Source organism: Pelecanus crispus, chromosome 8 (assembly GCF_030463565.1).
Source record: "Pelecanus crispus isolate bPelCri1 chromosome 8, bPelCri1.pri, whole genome shotgun sequence".
Classification (NCBI taxonomy): Eukaryota; Metazoa; Chordata; class Aves; order Pelecaniformes; family Pelecanidae; genus Pelecanus; species Pelecanus crispus.
This window is the reverse complement of record NC_134650.1, coordinates 21,781,453-21,803,005: the sequence shown is the minus strand read 5'-3', so window position 1 is coordinate 21,803,005 and position 21,553 is coordinate 21,781,453. Positions and strand designations below refer to the sequence as shown.

Here is a 21,553-nt window from a genome sequence, read left to right as displayed (position 1 = left end):
AATTGTATGTGTTCCTCTGTTCTGTCACATTGGCAGCCCCTGTCCTTACCTGAAATCTCAGGTTCTGACCAAGTGTGACCTGCCCAGCTGATGATTTTCATAAGATGCTAATTTTTAATAAAACTTGTAGAAATTTTGTATCCATAGGACCATTGACATCTGACACATTTGGTTGAAACTGCCCATTAAGTTCAACTGGGAGTGTGGAAGGGAGCTGAGAGGAGGGACAGAGTCACAGAATCCTGTTTCTCTAAGGAATTGCACACAAATATGTGCTTAGTTTTGCTTTAAAAGTAGCAGATTTTTTCTTTTCCTTCCATTTGAGTTGCTGGCTAATAGCAAAATTGGTGTTTTCAAGGCCAAGTGCTCATGATGTGACACTGTAAAATTTGCTGTGTTAGTTTCTGCATTTGAGAAAATGTATTTCTCTTTCTGAATTGCTCACGAGAAGCGTGCAGTAACCCAGGAAAGTGGGATCTGATGAAGCAGCATAATGACAAAATTTCAGAACTAACTCTGCCAGCTTTTTATCATTTGCTTTAATGCTAATACATCATAACAGCAAAGAAGGTGTGTAACTTCCTTGTTAGCAACTTCCAGTCAATGAAACTAAAGTGTCCTGCAGGTATGTTTGTTTTATAAATTATGCCACAACTGTGTTTTAGTAAATAATCAAAGATAACTTTTGCAAGTCAAAATAGCTAGTTCTCCAATGCTCCAGCAGAATTTGTTAGCATCATGCAATACTATAGTAGTAGTTGCAGAGCAACAAACAGTTATGACCTTTAAAGAGCAGCAAGAAAGGAAATGTTATAAAGCCCAGGGCAGAGGGGAACTGTATAATCTAACTATGATATATACTTATTCAGTGCTGTGCATATGGAGGAGGCAGGAGTCCTACGTGGAGGACCAGGAGGGCCTGATCAGCAGTGGCCAACAGTCTCCAGTGCTACTCCAGGTAAGAGTGTGAAAATCCAGAATATATGTGAGGAACTAATGTTAACTGAAGTAGACTTCCTAATGCTTCCATCTTAGTTTTTCTTCTGTTTTCTGTCTCTGAGTAAAGTTCTTGTAAATTAGTCTGTGGAATCTAGAGTGGAATAATAAAGCATAAAATACATCTTTTTCTTTATTCAGTCTCTGATGAGCACTGGAGATAAGAGTCCTTGATTCCAGCTTCTACCCTGCCTTTAGAGGTTATTGTTTTGTGTAGTGAAAGGCCTTTAGTTCTGATGTGTGTTTTCAGATTCAAAATGCTTGGGTCTAGAGCTGATTTGCCCTCCATTTCAAAAGAACAGTAAAACTGGGGTAGGAGGTTATCAGTTGTCCCTTTGTAATTTTTACAAACCTAGTAAGTCTCCTTGAATGTCTCTTCTCATTTTCTGTGGTGAAATAAGACCTATTTTTTTTTGCTAGCACTAGTACACGGTGATGGAAACTAAACTACTATTTGCTTGTCAAAATAAATGACCAAAAATACGTTTTAGAATATAGCTTCATTTACTCAGTCACTGACTGATGACTTACACAACAGTCAATAAGAATTGGCAAAAGGTCCTCATTGATTTAAGAAAATAAAATTGCCTGTATCTTTTGCAGTGCAGGCAATAAAATAGTCTCACTTTTTATGTTGGAGCAGGAATAATACAGAGAGGTAATGGAGCAGCCGGCCACTGGTGTGATCAGTGGTTTCAGTCATGGCCAAACTAAGCTGTCAACTTAGTGAGTGGATACCCTGAGTAGGGATGTAAGCCCTGTATGACAGTTCTGTGAGCATTGAGTCCTCCAGAAATTCAAATGAGGAGTGATGCTCATACCACAGAGGCAGGTCAAAGGCCGAGAAGTGGGGTCTCCAGCAGAAAAGATCTGAGAGCTGCTTTATTTAATAATTTTTGGTACAAAATTTTCCCTTGGAGGAGCAACTTCAGTATTTGCAGTCACAGTTACAACATATCTGTGAATTAATGGTGCCCAGCAAAACCTGCACTGGTGTTGCAGAAGGGTTGTCTGCAGAAACAGATTTGGAAATTAATATAATATATAATGGGCCCCTAGGCTATAATTACCTGGGTTTTGTGTGCTCTTCCTTCTGTTGCAGGCTTTTCAGGAAGACACGGCTCATGCATGTTATGAAGGGCATGTAATTGTTGAGCTTGCATTTGAAAATGTCGCCACAGGTACACTCTAACCTTTACAAGGGGTTCCCTCAGGCTTTTCAGCTGCACTAATCATCCTTGACTGAGCGCTTAGTGTATTACCTTATACCAAGTTCAGTATGGATGCAAATATTCACCCAGATGTTTCCATGCTGGTAATGCAGATTTCTAAGTACCTGAATGTAAATGCAAAGATAGGATGGTCGTGTCTTGTGATGAGGTCCATTGGCATTTGGGTCCCTTTTGAGTCTTAACATTTTAGACTCACTTTGGGAACCTGAACATCTTTTTGTTTGAGGAGCAGCAGTAATCCTTGGCTCTTATTGCTCTTTCCCTCCATGGCCATGCAATGAGGCACTTGTAAAATAAATGCACCCCTGTCACACATGCTGCTCTCTATGTTGGTGGCTATGTAGGGTGGAGAAAAGTGTAAGGCATAGTGAGAGGAGAAGCTGGCAGGAGGCCCCATGGAGCTAGGCAGCTGGAGAGGTGACAGTCCAAGTGCCAAGGCTGTTTACTTTGGCCCTTGGGCTGAGCATTGTAGATCATTGTTTCTCTGTGGTTTTTATTTCTAGGTAATGTATTCTAACAGGTTTCAAGAAGTATCTTCAGCAACAGGAAGTTTTCCTGCCATACAGGAAAATGTGACTAATTAAAATTGCATTATGGAATATCCACACTAGTTACAGCTACCTTTAAATCCAATTTTTGTGAATCAGGTTCCTCATAAATGAATATTTTTTCCTGCACAATGAAGACTCATTTGTTTTGTCTTTGTCTACTCCCAAGGGATTAGTGACCCTGACATAACATTAACTAGCCCTTTTTTTAGTGGGTTTCAGGTAATATTCTTCTCTTGTAAGCAAAAGCTACAGATATGCCTGGTCCTTAATAGCAAACAGGCGATTCATAGGGAAATCTCAGTTAGGATTAATGATTGTGTTAATTCTCATAGCTTAAGTAGATCATCATGCATCACATTTTCACCAATTTGCTACCACTGTTTTAGACTCCTCTCTGCAGTTTCCCACAAATATATCTTTCAGTGATTCTTTCTTTTTCTGGCTTAGGTTCAAGACCTGTAATATTTTTCATCAGGTTAACATACACAACTGATGCTTTTCAGAAGAGATTCAACTCATTATAGTCAATTGCAGATGATTGAGTCAACCAATCCATTTGCCTCTGACATATCATTTGCATATGAGTGGAGTGCACCTGTGTCCAGATAAACTCCTAGATAAGCTATTTGTTATCTCTGTTATCATCAGCACATGGTGGCAGCTGCAGGTCTTGACTTCTGATTACTAGAAACCACTTCCAAACCTGTTCTGTGCACACATTCTCCATGCAGTTGTTTTAGTCAATTGATTAATCCCAATCAGTTTCTCACTAAACCATTCATTTAATTTAACAGTCCACAAAAGCCATGGATAAGATGCCTCACAGAGACAGATTCAGAGAGTTAATCAATGAGAGCATTCAAAGATGAAGTCATAGGAACACTTTAAGAAGGATGAGCAAGTCAAGTGTTAAATCAGTAAATCCTTAATTCCTAATGCATAGCTGTACTTGAACATCACATGATGTTTCAGCAAATACATGTTCCCCAAGCAAAACCTGGTCGTCATTTGACTGACAATGTTTCTATTGACTTTATTGGATATTTCACCCATGCAGGGGACAGTGAATCTTGATTCATTTTTTAATTGTCTTTGCATTTTCTTATGCACCAGTCCAACAGTCTGTAGGTTTGTAGTCAGGATACTTCCAAGTGAGGTGGGACAAGAAGGCTCAAACTCCCTCTGGGTAGAGGGTAGCATTGGGTTTAGCTCTCTGGGGCATCTCATTTGTCCCCCACCTGCTATATAGTGAGTCCAGAAAATGCAGACATAGTTCTGGTTTCTGCACTATATCTCTGATTTGTCTTATATCAGACTTTCTATAGGTGACCGCTAATTTGAGTGAACTTTGTTTTCTAGATGCCTAACTTGGAATAAATGGAGCTTGATTTGCAGAAATGGTGGGAGCTCATGATAGAAACTAAGATGAACAGAAACTTTGCTCTAAACGTGCAACAGCGAAGATTCTGAATAAATCAGACCTATGCATGGTTCAGAGCTTAGAATTAGTTGGCATTAGACAAATACGTATGTACTTCTCTATGCTCCGGGTTCCAGTCTACAAAACAGACCTGGTAATGCAAGTGCTTCACAAAACAGTCTAAAGATGCATTCATAGCACATATAAGACTCAGGAGAATGATAAGGTTTTGTGATGAAAAACAGCCATGAGGAATTTTAAATCCTTTATTCAATGTAGGCTTTACACATGTGCAGTAAATAAGGCACTGGGCCACACACCACATATATAGAGGGGAAAAAAATACTTTCATTCAGACAACTCCATAAATAAAAGAGGAAAGGACCTCATGGAAAAATCTGCATCTGAAATTTGGAAGCATGTAGGTGAAGACCATGGGTGAAACACTGGCATCTCTGAAGTCCATGGCAAATGGCCTACTGACTTCAAGGAAGCTAGGATTTTAGTGTCTAGCCTTACAAACATGCACAAGGGACTGAATTAAGGTTGTATAGGCAAATGTAATCCTAAAATATGTTAATTTTATGCTTCTAGTTTTGCAGTGGTAACATTCTTCTGAGTATGTATGTCATTTTTGTTTCCTTTTCCCAGGTAATTAGCTGGGGAAGAGAGGTAGTAGCCTTGATTTTTTAAAACAGTATTATGAAAAAAGCAATTATACTGTGTGAGAATCTACTGATCTCAACATGGGCAGTCCTTCATGCTTGACATTCATGGTGCATATGTTTATCCCTTGAACTGGCCAGGTAAACAGCAGTAGTAATATTGGTTGCTATTCCTTAAAAGAAATATGCAGGAAAGACAGGTTAGCTGTGGGTTTCATAGCTACTTGAAAAGGCAGGAGAATATTATAACCAAGAAACCCAGAGATCAGCTCTAGGTCTGAAGAGGACTGTATATGCTATATATGTATGTCTATATAATATATATGTGTGTTTGTGCGTGTATCTAAAATCTTTATACAAAGATGTATATAGCTCCTTCTTTCCCATTACCCCAAGCCTGACTCTTTCAACGTTTGTCCTCTGAAGTTTGTGTCTATCACAGCTTTCCTCTCTTTATTCAGTTTTTCCTGCTGTTCCTTACCTCCTGCCTAACTGTGACCTTTTTACACATGCCATGCTAGCTAGGGATATGCCATGCCCATATACTCTCAGACTGTTCTGAAAGACTGTAGAGACTCTTAAGTTTTATGCTGGGAACTACAGTTGCTCTGGAATAGATTTATGTTGCTGTCAGAGAATGTTTCCTGCTCCAGTCAGCCGGAATGCAGATGGGGCATGGGCTGTAGAATAAGTGACAAATACTGAAAATTAAATGAGAAGCAACTATAAATATGGCAAATAAGCAAAATTATCTGAAAGGTAAAGTCAGTCTTCCTAGTGAGTTTTGTGCTGCTCATTTGGGATAGAGTGTTGTGAACTGAATGACTGTGGGCAAGCTGTGAAGAAAGGGAAAGCAGATGCTTGTGTGGATTTTAATAAAAATGTCCAAGAATGCCTTGATAGGAGAAGAAATTATTATAATTGTCTAATATAAGTTGTGGTATACACAATTCTGTGTTTCACAGAATAATTTGTCAAATAAATCCTACTTGAATAAGAACATTCTGTCAGAAAGAGACACTTTCTTCCAACAGAACAGTATGAGAATGGCCCAGGTGAGAGTTGGGGCATTACTGTAAGCAGGAGAGATCTGAGCAGAGAAATCTAAGGACATGAGGGGGCACACCAGTAAAAATCTTGGAATAGGAAGGTGAACACAGAGGATCTGGAAGAGGGAAACAATTGGAAAAGGGTGTTAGGTCTACAGGAGGCAGATAGCATTGGAAATGGCACAGTGTAGACTCTTAAGTGACTACTGGGCATAGGTCACTGGAAAGAAGATTGGCACACTGAGATTGGGTAATAGATTGTGATGAGGGGGACAGAAAGCTGCACTGAATTTAGTTGTTCTTTTCATGGAATAATCATTTGATCTCTTTGTGTCTTTGAGTCCATTTAACATCAGCACAGAAGGGAATGAATGATATATATTTTTTTTTTTTAGTTTGACACTCTGTTGCAACAAACACTGTTCTTGAAATTCAGCAGGCGTAACACTCCAGTAAAAGCTCACAGGGGACCACAATACTGTCACAAGTCTCTTGGATTCTGAAATATTTTTCTAAAAATTCAGTTTAAAGAGAAAGAGCCTAAGAAAATAACTAAGAGCTGTAAGACCTCAGGTACAACATATTTCATATGGTATAGCTTTACATTGTGGTTGTAAATGGAGAACAATTTCTTCTTAAATGTCAACGAGTTTCTATTCACCTTCTTCAAATGACTTTTCTTATCTACAGAAAAAGGGGCTAATTAACACTTGTAAAGCAGTCACTGAAAAGAATGTGCAGGGGCCAAAAGTGCTGCTGCTTTGAGACTGTGAAAGGTTGATTTACAAATGACCACACAGAACACTGGTCTGGTTTTGCTTTAGCACTCCATTGATTAAAGCTGTAAAAGATAATAACTAATTAGCAACCCAGAATACAAAACTAGGATCTTGGTTTGTTGCAGAATGTTGTAGCTGTTTAAAATGGAAGGAGCTAGAAAATGCAGCTGTGCACATCTGTATCCTCTATACTTATTTTAATTAATAACCATTTTTCTATGAAAATTCATAATTCCAACTTTCAAAACCAGAAATACCTAGATATAAAAATACCAGCTCTAAGAACCATACCTAAGTGGTCTAAGAACCACTGTAATAATATGAGTAATATTTTTAAAGGAGAAAATAGGGAAAATACAGAACAGCCAAGTTATTCATGTTTGTCATGAAAATTAGTCTTCAAATCAGTGATATAATAAATTCCCAAGGTCATAAGCAGTTTAACTGGTTCCTAAGCCTATATAGTAATGTATCATAGAGATTTGGTTCACAGCTTCTTGTAATCATGGAAAAAATCACCCCCATAAAATCATTATTTAAAGATGCAGTATCTCTACCAGCTCAGTAGAGTCCAGAGAAGGAAATCCTGTGAGCTTTCTTATTTAGATGCAGAACAAGGACACTATACTGAAATAGAAATAATCTGCTCAGACCATATAAGGCTAAATCCCTTCCTTTTGTCTTATGTTTTGATCTTGGTCATGGAATTCTCAGGTTAATTCCACCTAGTTGCTAAGACCTTCAACGTGATGCACAGTCCTCAGTTTTGCCTCTACTCCAAGTATGCTTTATTCCCAGGATACTCCCTGTGTACTTCCTGATCTTCAGCTTTCCCCTTCTGTTTCCTCCATTTTCACCTCTTTCCTGTTACCTATCTGTTTTGCCAAGTATGAACCTCTCTCTTCCCTATTTCTCTTCAAAACTTGTTTTTTCCTTTCATCTAATGACTCTGGTCTGTTCCTGCTCATCTGTCCACTGTGTCTCCCCTCTGTATCGTTATTCCAGGAATGCTGAAATGTAGATCACTGGCTTGGCCGCACATCACCTTTTCAATATTTCACACTGAACTAAGAATTCTTTGTGATAAATGCTTCTAATTTCTGACAGCCTGATGGAAACTGGGGAGGGCTGAGAATTTCAGATGCTGCTTGGGCTTAAGCATTTTGAAATCAGAAAGATTTTTCAAAAAAAGGTCAAAAATGTAAATATTTTTATGACAGATGCAGCTTGACATGCTGATTATTATTTTTTAAAAGGAACTGACCAGGAAATCGTCTGCTTCACCACATGCAAACTATAGTTGAACCAGCACTTTAGGCTTTCAGTATTTGCAGCCAGGACTAGGTAAATAAATAGATTGGTTTAGGTTTCTGTTCTGCTGAGTGTGCAAAGAAAGGAGGGGAAGATGGATTATATTATACAGAAACTGCAGTCATGATTTGGCTACTGATAAATTTACTTTCTGTTATTTTGTTATTTTCCTCTTAGCTCCAAAAAACCTATGACTGACCTGAAATAGCATTTGTGATCTTTATCATGGGGTCCATTATTTTTCAGTGGAGTGTACCAAGTAAATTAGAGGACATGGATGAGAGATTTAATAGTGTGTGATACCTTAGTCCTTGAAGACTCAGTGTAAGGAAAAAAAAGGACTCATCAGAATTTGAAAAAGGCTAATTCTGCAAACTTCAAAGTCGTGTGGTCTGTTTGCCTTGATATATTTGACTATTATATTATATATTTGTTGTATATAATATATATTTGTTTTCATTTTGACTATGAGAGAGAATGGTCTTCAGAGAGTTTATGTCTTCATATACTGTGGAGAATTCTTGATTCCACCTGCTGCAAAGATTTATGAGAGGAATTAACCTTTCTCATTAACCCCAAGCAATGCAGAATGCAATTGTGCATCTTGTCAATTAGTCAAGTGCCTATGCATGTGCAGCGCTTTCATTTAGATTAGGGCCACATTTGTCCCTGACTGGAGCCAGTTGTTGAATTGGGCAAAGTGGAGATGAACATGTCCAACTTCTGATCTCTACGTGGGGTGATTGTTCCAATGCAGATTTCTTGAAGGTTAATGAAGGTTCATAATAGCTCCATCTGAGGTACTAGTAACACAGGAGACCTGCAACATTTCTAAAACCTGGAATAAAATAAGAGTAACAGGAGCAAAAGGCTAGTGGTTTTCTGTGACTGAGTAATATGAAGCAGGTGTTCCCAAACTGCACACAAAAGTTGCTGCAGCTCAAGACTTTGTCATTTTAAGGAGTGATAAAGTAAGAGGTTTTACACAAGCAGTTTAGCTGGCTGGCTGGCTATAATTTCTGTATTTAGGTGCTAGGAGAAAGTTTAATGACAATAACTCATTGTCTACTTAATTCATCCTTTCCTTCGCTTCCTCAAAAGGGAAGTTACAGTTGCACCTAAAAAATGTTTCTCATTTGATAGCTGTTACTAACTCTACTCTTTGTTTTAAGAACAAAGTAACATCTTTTGAAAAGTACCTGATTTTGATTATGGTTAATTTTGTTATGTCTGTAATGGCCAATAGTTTGTTAACTCTTTTGAATCAAACACCAAAAACTCCAGCTAGTTTATCAGGTTTCCCACCCTGATTAAGCTACTACCTAGAAGTTAGTCATACCCCAAATGATATCCCCAAACTAAGCAAAACGTGGGGGAATGGGGCACAACGCTTCATACAAAAAAATAGATTTGTGAGATGATGCGGCTGATTCCTAGACATTTGGTAGGAAATTATTTTGTAAATAAAATAAAGATTTTCAAATCTAAGCAACTTTTTCACTTGTCTATTGCTCTAGGCATGTGCTGCTTTGTGATGTTGGTAAAAATACCAGGGGGTTTGTCCTGCATGCCTGCTGGTAATATTCTGTAGCTACACAGAAGGCATGGATTTTGATTCCCATCCCTATTATTTTCTCACAGGTTTCAATAAATAAATAGAAAAATCACTCATTTGCAGCTGTACTACTTTGGGTTGTGATCTTGTCAGAACTTTTAAGCTAAACAAGTGTTTTTCTGGTCACTACTTCAAGGGATTGATCATAATCAAATTGTTTCCACAGGAGCTTACAGCTGCTTTATTTTCTCCCTGATGTGCCTCCCTTTTCTGTGTGTGGTTTAGGGTTTTTTTTTCTCTTTCTCTACTGCTGTGGGCTTAGTTTTATTCTTTTTAGATTTTCTTTAAAAAAAAAAATATAGTCATGTAAATGTTAAAACAATCTATCACATTCATGATCGCAGAGGAATTTTAACCCTGGTCTCTCTTGCAATATACAATTCACTATCTGATAGAAAATAGGTAGATAAAATAAGGAAGGTTCTAAGCAATTCTAAGAAATTTTGATCTAGAATGTATTTATATTGCAAGCGATGGAAGGAGAAAAGAGGTTGAGGGAGTACAGACCACTCTGTGGTATTACATCTTCCCCTAATGGATGTCTGCCTGTGTGCAGCACTTTGCTGTACACAAGGGTCATGAATGTACTTTTCTTGTGTTTATTTTTGTAACTGGGCATTGCTTCAGTGTCTGTTATTAATGTTGTAGAGTGGCAATGCCTCTCAGGTCACATGGCACTACACAAAGCCCATACAAATAGCAAAAGACAAGCCTTGCCTTAAGGAACTTACGATTTACATGAGCAGAGCAGACAAAGTCTGGGAACACAAAGGAAAGGGAATGATCATTATCCTGTTTTAAAAAGGAAAAAAACAAGGTGCAGAAAAATTAAAATTATTCTTATCACAGAGTGCTCAGTGGCGATCCTGAGGACTGGATCAGCACCCACCTGACCCCAAATGCTCTCACTGCAGCAGGGGTGAGCAAAGAATAAGAGAGCTGTGAGCCTGTTTTGGGGCATCCTTCCCTGCTCCTCTCCAGCCTGCTGAGCCATAGAGAGCCCGTGAGGTCAGGGCTTCCTGAACACTTTGTGATTATTGTTTCAGCCTTCATGTTTTGCTGCTATGCTTACAGACCCTTTGCCTGCGATGTCAGACCTTTAGCAGCTCACAAGCCCTGCTTTTAAAGAGGCAGGCAGAGGCTGCTTCACATTCCTCATGTCCATTATGTTTCTCTCTTTTGCACCCCCATGATCTCTGCCGTATCCTTGCTTCAGTGGGACTGCCAGAATAGAACTGGGCTGCACAAAGCAGAGAAAGCAATACTGCAATACTGTGCATATTTTTCCATCACACATTCTGACTATTTATGCAACATTGACCTAGAGATGCTGAATTTACTTTGAGAGCTAAACTCTGAACTCATTCGGTCATTACCTGAGTGCACTCAGAGAGTGTAATGAGAGATGTAAACCAGTAATAGCAGCATGCAAAGGCAACCCCTTCATTATGGGGATTTAATTCTCAGAAAATCAAGGCTCTGACTGTGGAGGGAATGAATTTAAGTGCAGCTTCTCTGCTCCTGTCTTGTATAATTTGTCACCCACCCCTAAAAGCATCCCCTCTTAGCATGCACATACAGCTAGCAAAATAAATCGGTTAATTAAGAAGAAAAAAACCCCAACACAAACCCTTTGTGTTCTTGTGGAAATTGTTTCTGTGTGTTTATGCTGAGAAAAATAGTGTGCTGCTTCTACTTGCACAGGTAGGTAGGGCAGGTTAAGAGAAAGCAGGGGAGACTTGGTGTACACTACGGGACCTTGTGCAGAGCCTGCATGCCCCAGCTCAGCATGCAGTGTCAGGATCAATTACCAAAAGGTAACCAGAGCAAAACAGTTAACAGCAGCAGTTCATCCCACAACAAATGCTATCAAGGAGGCTGGAGCTAGAATAGAATCCATTGGCAGTGGTTTGAACATGATGAAATTAAATTGCTTATATTTTGATCAAGTTTGTTACTAGGAACAGAGCAAGTGCTTCATTTGCATTCGTTAGTGGCCCAGTTCTGTTTTGTGTCTGCCTCCTATGACTTGTTTTTTTGACTGTTAAGAAAAGGAGCTGTTGAAAAAGAAAGTAAGATTTGTTGACAGGTAAGCAAGTCCTACACCGATGGTTTCACAGGCTCTCTTGGAGTGTGTGTGCTATGCTGTTGCATAGAGCGGGGTGGGATTTGAGGGGTTGCAAAGGGAGTTCAATCTCCATGTAAAGGTCAGATCTCAGGCATATAATACTGAAACACACACAAGGCAGGCTGCTGCCTGGGCTGGGAGTGGCACTGATTAAATACCTAATTGTGCAGCTGTCTCCTTAGGCTCACTTAGACAATTAATGGCAGGAGATGTCCTCTGCCCTTCCCTCTCTGTATTTGTCCCTGTGGTTACTAGAGCTGGCCAAGGGATTTTGCCTTAGGTTATACCTTCTTATCCTGTAATCTAACCTCCTTGGCCTAGTGCCTGGTCCTATGGATTACTTATTCTAGCTAGGTTATTCAAACCTTGAAAAAGAAATACCTAGTTATTTCCAAGAGGCAAGCTCTGGTCTTCAAGTAATTGCAGGTTTTTCACATTCAGATTTTTAATACATTGGGAGGTGCTTGGAAATCAAGAAACCATAGACTGAGCTCAAAAACAATCAAAAAAGTCCTGAACCTTCTTTAGTTCTCTTGATTCAATGTTCTGATATTTTTATTGCACATAATCACTTGGATATGGTAGCTGAGCTTAAAGGAAGAACAGAATGTTGTAAAACTCAGAATAAGATCAGACGGGTTTTGAACAAAGGCACTGAGTGAAAAATAGCAAAACTTGTATTGAAAATATGATCATAATGCTGAAAAATGCAGAATGAACAATTCCTCCCCCAGGTTTCATTCAAACACTACCTGCAGAAGTTACAACATTGCTTTTAAGACACATAATCCAAACTGGATTTTTCATTACCAAGGAACATAACACATTAAACACATCTCAGGACCTGCAGTTGCAAATTACATTCTCCTCCCTCCGGCTCTCAGTTTTTCTCTATCTCATGCTGTATTACTTTTCCATGATCCTGTATGCTCCCTGGAGCAAGAGGCTGTCATTTTAGCGGTAGATCAACTTGCACACCTATAGTGGTGTTTAAGTGGCCATAATTAATAAGTACAGTAACTGAATAATTTGTCTTCAGTGTTCACCATACCATTTCAAACTGCTCCCATTGTCATCTCAGACAGTATAAGCAGACACACTGTAATGGTAAGCAATGTCCTTTCCAAATGCCTGGAGTCAAACGTATTCAGTCATGTATAAAGAATAAGCTGGCCCAAAGAAGTAACCTGCAACTGCAGCATGCATAGACTATCAGCAGGAAGAGTGTGCTAGCACCACACTACTCATTAGGTTTCCAAGGGATTTGTTCTCTCTAGTTATCATGCATAATGTCATTTCTTCATGGCAAAAATTACCTGATCTTCGTAGATTATTATCTTGCTGCAAATTTATGCTATGTAGGTAGCAGTCTCCCACATGTGTGGCTGGAAACAGAAGATTTAAAATAAATGAATAACATTAGTGTCAGATTATCTGCCTCAGTTATTCCCAGACTTCACTGCATTTGGAAGAAATAAAGGCCCATGATCAACATCACATTTTGCTTTTAACTGAGTTTATTTCCTGTGGGGCAAGAAAGGTCACAGAGTTTCACAAAGACCACACACACTGTGGTCCACTCTGGATCCCTGTCTTTACCCGTCTGAAGAGTGCAGGTGCAGATATATAGTAAAACTATTTTCAGTAGTGAAGTTTGGAGACAGAACAAAGCACGTTTCTGTTGTTCTACACCGTAAATCAGTATATCCATCTCAGTGTGCAGACTTTCAAACTGCAGCTAAACCTATCTAGGAGACCCATTAATGGGAAACAGAACTAATTCTGGGCTGACAGGCAAAATAATTTGGTGATCCTATCCAGTCAGGTCAACTTATGATCTTTTCTGAGGCATGTTGGCTAGACAGCATGATGGGAAGCTTGCAGCATTTCTGCCAGCTTTGTAGCTGTTTTCAGTGGAAAATATATTCCCAGCCGCGAATACTGATGCTATGATTGTTTATTTCTTGATGCATTTTTATGACTTTCCAAATTGTATGTCAAATATAATTTTAAAAGCTTAATCCTCATCAAGGTTTACAATTAACCTCCTTATTCTTGCCTGGTATTTTGCTTTTTGCCATTCCCAGGTGGCAAGTGTTTGTAACAGACATTGTAGAAACTACATCTGGGTCCTTCATGGCTACGATGTGAGGTCAGCCCTGGCTGGAGATTTTTGATGATAACTTCACTCTAATCTGCAGAGTCTCCTTTCCATTTGTTAATTTCCATGATTAATTGGAATTAAATGCTAGCTTAGCTCTTCACACTTCCTTCATGTGGAGTAAAAAATCATCATAGGATGGAATGCAGGTAAAAGTAAAATGTAGGTGTTTCTTCCTGCTTCATGCTAATCTTACAGGCAGCCTTAGAATGCATTCCACTTGTGCATTGAAGGAGAAAAAGAGGCAGTTAATGACTGTAAAGTATCTCCTTGGGAAGAGCTGCAACAATCCTGTGTTGACTAGTGCTCAGTACAAAATCACTGCCAAGTTGGCCTGCAGAGTTGCTAGAAAGCCAAAATAAAAATAACAGATTTTTGCTGCTATTTAGTTTTGGTTTTGTTGGGGGTTTTTTTTGTTGTTGTTGTTTGGGTTTTTTGGGGGGTTTTTTTCTTGGTGATGGTTAAGCAAGGTTGTGGAAGATGGAGGGAGGAGAGAGACTGCACAAAACAGTGTTTGGAGGAAGCATTAGGAAGCTGATCTCTGTCCTGATGTCCCTAGTCCTACCTGTGTAGGACCAGGCTTACTGCAAGTAATTTTAATTTAAAAAAGAATTCATTTTAAACTTCAGGACAATGCGAAACTTTCCTGCTCTTACACAGCTTGTATTCCAAGAAACATGGAGGCAGCTGGCAGGGAACATAGAGAGGCTTGTAGCAGAGGAGAGCTTGCCTGCATTTCAGGAAGGCTATATGGACTAAATATATGGGCTTTGTGTAGTTCCATATCAGCTTATACCAGTCTAAGTCTGGGATTTTTGGTTTTGCTTTTTCTTTTAGTTCTCGCCATACATTCCGGTCCTCTCTCAAATCAGCATTGTTTCTCCTCTGACTATAGAGTTAGCTGGTTCAGGGAGCTGATCTGCCTGAAAAGGCCTGTGTAGGCTTAATTTTCAACTCAGATGCTGATGAGAACTAATACTGGCACAAAAAGGGGTAGGGATACCACAGACTAAATGGTGGAGCTTCATCTTCAGAACAAAGGACAGTTGTGCTTGTAGAGAATCAACCTTGCGAAAACATGGTGGCAGAAAGAGGAAACAAGAACTGATCTTGTAGAGTTGATCATAACAGATAATGAAAAGGAAGGTAAGGAATTTCATTATCTGAATAAGAAGAACACAAACAATGAAAGAGATACTATGTCCAAGAATAATGAAGCATTTGATAAGGGGTTTGAGAAGTATAGTAATCCCCTGTCAGAATTAATTCTTCTAAAATATGTTCTTTTTGAAGTATATTTATGAAGCAGAATATTGAATAGATATCTGCATGAAGAACATAGGACTCCAGCACCGGAGACAGTGATTTCAAAAACTGGAGATGAAATACAGATGGGTTACAGCTATGCTGTAACAACAACTTAGGCTGTGCGAAGAACATAGGACTCCAGCACCGGAGACAGTGATTTCAAAAACTGGAGATGAAATACAGATGGGTTACAGCTATGCTGTAACAACAACTTAGGCTGTGCTCAGCATCCACGGCTCCTCCATATTGCAGTGCACTTGCAAAAATGCTGAACATTTCTCCCATTTGTGCTCCCTGGTTTGCTTATGTAGAGCCTCAGGTGTGGATAAGCATTGCAACAGGCAGTCAATCTGGCTTTGGGGCCACTCAAAAAAAAAAAAAAAAATCAGAAAAAACCCCAGATACAACATGAAAGAAATGCTGAGGTCTTTAGGAGACGGATCAACAGTTGACTGCTATGAACACAAGACAAGCATACCAGGCCAACACGTAAGAAACTAAGAATCAGGAAAAAACAGAGGGTGAGTTTTTGGTTTAACCTTAGTCGCCTGTGGTGTAAACGATAGCATCCCAGGTGGTCACACAAACTTGTGAGCTCAAGCAAATTCTGGTGGAGAGAAATGACATGTTACATTTAGTGTATCACTTCCTAGAGCAGGTAGCTAAAACAGATAATCTGAATTATGTTCACCAAGTTTCTTTTTCACTATTATCTGAGTAGCCTATCATGACCACTGGAAGTGCTGACATCTCTGGTGTAGATGGAGGCCAAAATACCAGAGCCATGACTTCTGTGTTCTTAGTTAAGACTATAACATTTGCCCTGTGCTGGGAAAGCCAAGCAGTGACACTGTGTATGGAAACAGATTTACTCTGTCTGGATACTGTAGCCATCCAGCCTAAGAAAAACTAGGTACAAGAATGCACCTGGTTATGTGGAAATTTACAATGAAGATGAGACCTATGGTATGATTTTAGCAGACCCAGATATTCTCAGTAGATAGGCTAGTCAGAAAGAACTGCCAGGCATTCAGCTGCCCTACGTGCAGCCAGTCTATTTGATCAATGACCAATTCTATTTCAGATGGATTGTACTGCCAGCTGCAATATAATCAGCAATACTGATAAATAGCAATATTGTATTGGAGAACATGACCAAATGCTTGTGTTGTATTAACAGAACTATTTAATGACTAGTGGGCAATTGCAGACTGTTGAGAAGAAACCCACTATCCATGAGATACTATTGCTTGGAAATCATTGTAGTAGGCAGAGTAAGCATTGCATGTGGTTGCAGTGTTGCATGAGCATATTCATAAGAAGAGCAGAGCCAGAACTTGTCATGTGTTCTTTCTGCCCTTCTCATGCCCTCTAAGGATATGTTTCTAAGAGGAAGTTGAAGTCAAAACAGAATTCACTGTGAAGTCCATGAAACTACTGACATGCAGATGGTGATCAGATGTAGTAATACCACTGTAGAAAGACTGGAGTCCATGAAGAAAAGAAATTGTTATATCCACTAAAATTAGAAAAATTGATCCACAGCCAAATAATTATTTAAAAACTTACAGGTAAACTGAGAATCAGCATTGACAACTCATTGAAAAAAAAAATCAGCTATTTCCACTATCTGAGGACAAACTGATCTGCCCAAGGCAGTCTTTCCTGACTGCGTTGCAAGGACCGTGTTCTGCCAGACAGAATGAGAGGACTCATCAGACTATCTGACTGTCTTTGTCTTGGCTTTTGGTAGGCATTTCTGTGAGTAAATGCTTAACAGCATTAGGGCTTGAAAGATTTTTTGCTACTGATATATGCAGACAATAGGGGAACTCCAAGACATCTGAATGGCACCCATTTAGAGATTACCATTTTAGCAGAAAAGAAAGAAAGCCTGGAGAAAAATCCCCAAATCATACCCTAGAAATGCATCTTTCTACTGATTGTAGAAAGGATGTAACCAACTATCTCCCCTTCATTTCAGACTCAGCTTTACAGTATATCTAAGTGAGATGAAACCTGCCCCAAGACAGGAAAATTTGGCTGGGCAGACAAGCTGACAATGAGTGCAGCAGAAGAATTCTGAATAATGCTAACTTCTGAAAACTCCAGTACTCCACAGGAGACTGAGAGCCTGAATGGACAAGCCCAAATGAAAGGACAGGAAGGGAGTAAGCAGTTTACAGTGTCACCAATTGCCTTTCCAAATTCTGTACTTTCCTATCAGTATCTAGGAAGCCCTTCAGATTGTTGACTCACAACAATACAACAAGACCAGATTCTTGAAAGAGTAATAAAAACATCATTCAGAGTTCCTGCCTGTATCCACTCTCCTTCCTACTCTATTAATAGTGTATTTAGCTACAGATTTTCTGATGATTTCTCAGTATAGAGGAGATCCTTGTGCATTGATCCTTTACTTCTAGTGAATTCTAGTATGTTCACCTAGTGAATTCTCCATCTACTTGGCCATAAATTTTTTTCTGTAATCTACATATGTGTAATATCTTGCTCTAGATTTCTCTCTCTTTCCTTCATCCTGTTGAAGTGACAGTGCTATTTTCATGCATCTGTATCTCACTTTTAGGTAATCAGCATTATTTTAATGCACTGAGCTATTGCTTTTAGCATCCTTACCATTTACTTGAAAGAGAGGACAGAAGATCTGAGTGGGGAGCCACAAACATGATATTTCTATTTTGTTCTCTTTGACCCACAGCTTGTGCTCCTTGTCCTCCCCAACCCATAGCTGCCTTGTTGCCCTTGTTGCCCATAGATTCCTTTCCAAGGACAGGGACTTTCATTCCCCCTGGAGAGATGAATAGCTATGCTCGTGGCTGTGGCTAGGAGTTGGAAGGGCATTGGCATGCCCTTCCTCATGGCATCTTTGAACCATTGTGATTCATGCCATGCATAGACTATCACTGCATTTCATGCTCTAGGAGCAGTCCTAGACCAAGACCAGTAAGACCTGGACTTCTGTGAAATCTCATTGTTTTCTGTTTCTACTGAAATGAACAGGTTATCCAGTTACTGTTGTGGACAAGCCCCAGGTTTTCTTCTGAATCCTGGAAATGAATGAAAATCGTACATGCATGTTTAGCCCATGCTTTCTATGGGAAGTGAGGCTCTGTACTACTCAAGCAAGAGGCTGTTCTCTCCTTACATGGGCTGACCAGTCATCTTCTTACCTGTACCTGCTCATGTTGAAGAACTAAAATGCTGAGGTTGTGGTCAGGGTTGTTTGCAGAATCCCAATTACCTATATCTTTTAAAATTTTATTTTTAGCTCATTTATGGAATGTAGATTTCCCAGTCTAGTTGATGTCTTCCCTTAATGATACACAGTGCCTGGAAGGCCAAGCAATTTTTTTTCCCAAACATTTCAGCAGTCTTTGACACCACTGCCTGGTATTTGGGTAATATGCTGATGGATTCTAGCAAAAGTAGACAAGATTGCATTGGCCTGGTCGTACATCTACTTTTGAGGTACAAGCTGGGAATTGGAGAAAATAGTAATTAAATATTTGCTCTACCATTTCAGCTTCAGAGCAATAACCTTTCCTGTGACCTGTGCAGAACATTATACTTGAGAAGTTCCTTGAAAGCTAATTATTATGAGTCCCATGTACAGAGCTCAGTAGTCAAACATCCAAAGATCATCCCATTTAAAAAAATTAAACTTCTTGTTTGGTTTTTCCTACATCATCAGAGTTAATTCTTTTTTCTTTCTCCCCCCACCCCCCCAAGCTTTTCCTAAAGCCATAGGGATTATAGTTTAATTTTGTTAAATTCTGAGATTATATAGTGCTGGAGCAGTATTTGAGCCTTCAAGAAATCTAGCAGCCATCATGTAGCATGCACAGAAGGAGAGAACTGGCAATTCTGCACTTCAGAGCAATTACTGCTAAAAAGTGGAGCTGTATTAATTCCATGGTATTAATTTTTGTGAACATATGAATGCAGTTTTCTACAACAGTTTTGGTACACTGGTCAAGCCAATGTTCAACATATAGTGCTGCTGCTGAACTGTGAATTTTTAGATATCTTTGGTCCTGACTTTTGGATGCACAACTGCTCACTTCATATGTTGGGTTAATAGTTAAGGTCAGCTCAGGTACTGAGATTGCTCTTGAAACTGGTGAACAGGTATTCTTGTAGAGCAGAGCTTGCTTTCTGCTCTGCCAGATACTGAGTTTGTGGCCTTCTAGGCTGTGTACAAATTCCTTCTACTTTCACAGAGGAACTGAGGAGAAAAGAGAGGATTGTTTGTGTTTTGAGTGGCCTTTATTCACTCTGAAAAGAGGGAACTGTTGCGGGGTTTTTTTCATAGAGAACATGTGGTCTGAGACTGTGCAATTCTGATGATAAATATGAAAAATATATAACACGGATTAAGGTAAGAGGAATATTTGGTTGCTGAGATAAATTTAGTATTTGTGAAAGGGGGCAAATTGTTGCTCCTGGCAGTGAGATCTCCTGTTTACTGCAGAAGGAGAGGTGCTGGGAGGAAATTTCTACCTCCTTTGCAGACCTGCTTGTGTTTCATCTTTGACCTGGAAGAATCAAGGGTGGTAGCCCCTGGCTATTTCTTATTTATGTGTTAATCGTTCTTTTATTTCTCTGCTGGGGTTGGCAGTTAGGGAAAAAGATGTTGTAATTGTTATTTGCAGTGTGGAGGTTTGTCCTTCCCACCACTTGACAGAGACCCATCACTTCATAACACATAGGCTGGGAGGTGTAAGTTGCAGCAGATGCTGGAATCTGGAGGTGAAATCTTCCAAATCATACAGATCACTAAAGTTTTTGAGATACAGACAGTACATCCTAGCAAACATTCAGCTGGGTTTTCAGAATAACTTGGGTACACCTTTATGCCAAGACAACAGTTTGAATGTACAAACAGAGTTTCCAGATGAGAATGTCACTGCCTAATTGGGAGAAACATATTCAGGTCATGTGCCAGATACAGTTATGCAGAATAACCATGTTGGTCCACACAGCCTTTAGGGAAGCAGCATAATACTGGAATACTGAAAAAGAATCCTGCAAAGAGTGAACAGCTTTGAAGGAAGACACTGGAAGATATTTTTCTGTCTTGCAGACCATGATCATTGATTACTCAGTTCTGTGATTCTCAGACATGAACTTTTCATTGGCTGGAATTAGATTTATGAAGGCAGTTGCTTTCTCTGCAGCAGTAGCGCATGCATGGTGTGTTGTGTTTGTCACAGATGCCTGGGCAAGGGAGAGCACCTGTTATTAAATGCATGATGGTGTAGAGAATAGGATGGATAAACAGACCATGAAATTGCATTGGGTCAGTCCTATGCTGCCAATCCCAAATGTTCAAAATTTAATCCTCAGGTAGAGATTGTTTTACAAATTATCATTTTTTTCTAAAACAAAGAATGAGTTCCTTTTATTTGCTTTCTGGGGCATTAGCAGGCAAAAGTAACTTTTTTTTCCCCTGTGAAAACTGAGATTCTCACATAATCACAGAACTACTGATGTTTAAGTAGTGACAAATGTAGTCAAATATAGTGTTTAAGTGACAAATATTCTGAGAATTGGCAGGATGAGTGGGCATGACATAATCCTACAGTGCAAAGACTAGAGACACAAAAATCCCCCATGGGTATAAAAAGCTACATGAGAAAATTCAGGCTGAAGTTTATGCTCTTTCATTATTTAATTGTGATTAAAATACAACAGCCACAAAAAACCAAGCTTGATTCCATTCTGTGTGTGTTAGACTATCCATTCTGTGTGTGTTAGACTATGGCAGTGCCACCTGCTCAGCATTTTTCTTTCTTAATGCAGCTTTTGTATTGAGCCCAAAGCAGAATTACCTGGGGGAGCAGCAGAAAACATGCAGCAGAAAACATGCAGATAGGCTTGTGATAGTTGAGGACTAGGAGGCAGGAAATGGGTGATTCACTTAGGCTTCTGAAGCCTAGCACTAAATCAAAGCTGCAGGCAGGAGCAGGAAGGATATTTGGGAGAAGTAGGAAGTGATTCCTAAGTTATTTATAGAGGGGGGGAAATAGTGGCTTTTGCCTTAAGAGAGCTCTGCAGGTTTGGGTCCCAGTTGCAGACGTAGTTGTGCAAACAGGTGGCTTTGGGTCCCAGTGTGGCCTGGAATCAATGAGTTTATCTCAACTTCTTCAGTGAGGGGAAAATCATCCCACCTGGCACCATTTGGTGTACTTTGACAAATGAGGCCCTGAAGAGAGCAGCTGGGCAATTCACAGGTTTTATTGGCATATTGTTGGCTTCCCTTCTCACTTTTTTTTTTTTTAATTGTATCTAAAAAATATTTATGTGCCAAAGGGGAA

At 39.5% G+C, this 21,553-nt stretch overlaps 1 protein-coding gene across 1 annotated transcript in view; it reads left to right on the top strand.

Annotated features, from left to right (window-relative positions):
* Window positions 1-21,553, top strand: part of LOC104028047 (protocadherin alpha-C2) — a 50,242-nt gene that overhangs the window by 13,624 nt on the left and 15,065 nt on the right. The window contains 1 exon segment of the mRNA XM_075715820.1: window positions 870-964. Coding sequence (XP_075571935.1) covers window positions 870-964 — 95 coding nt within the window.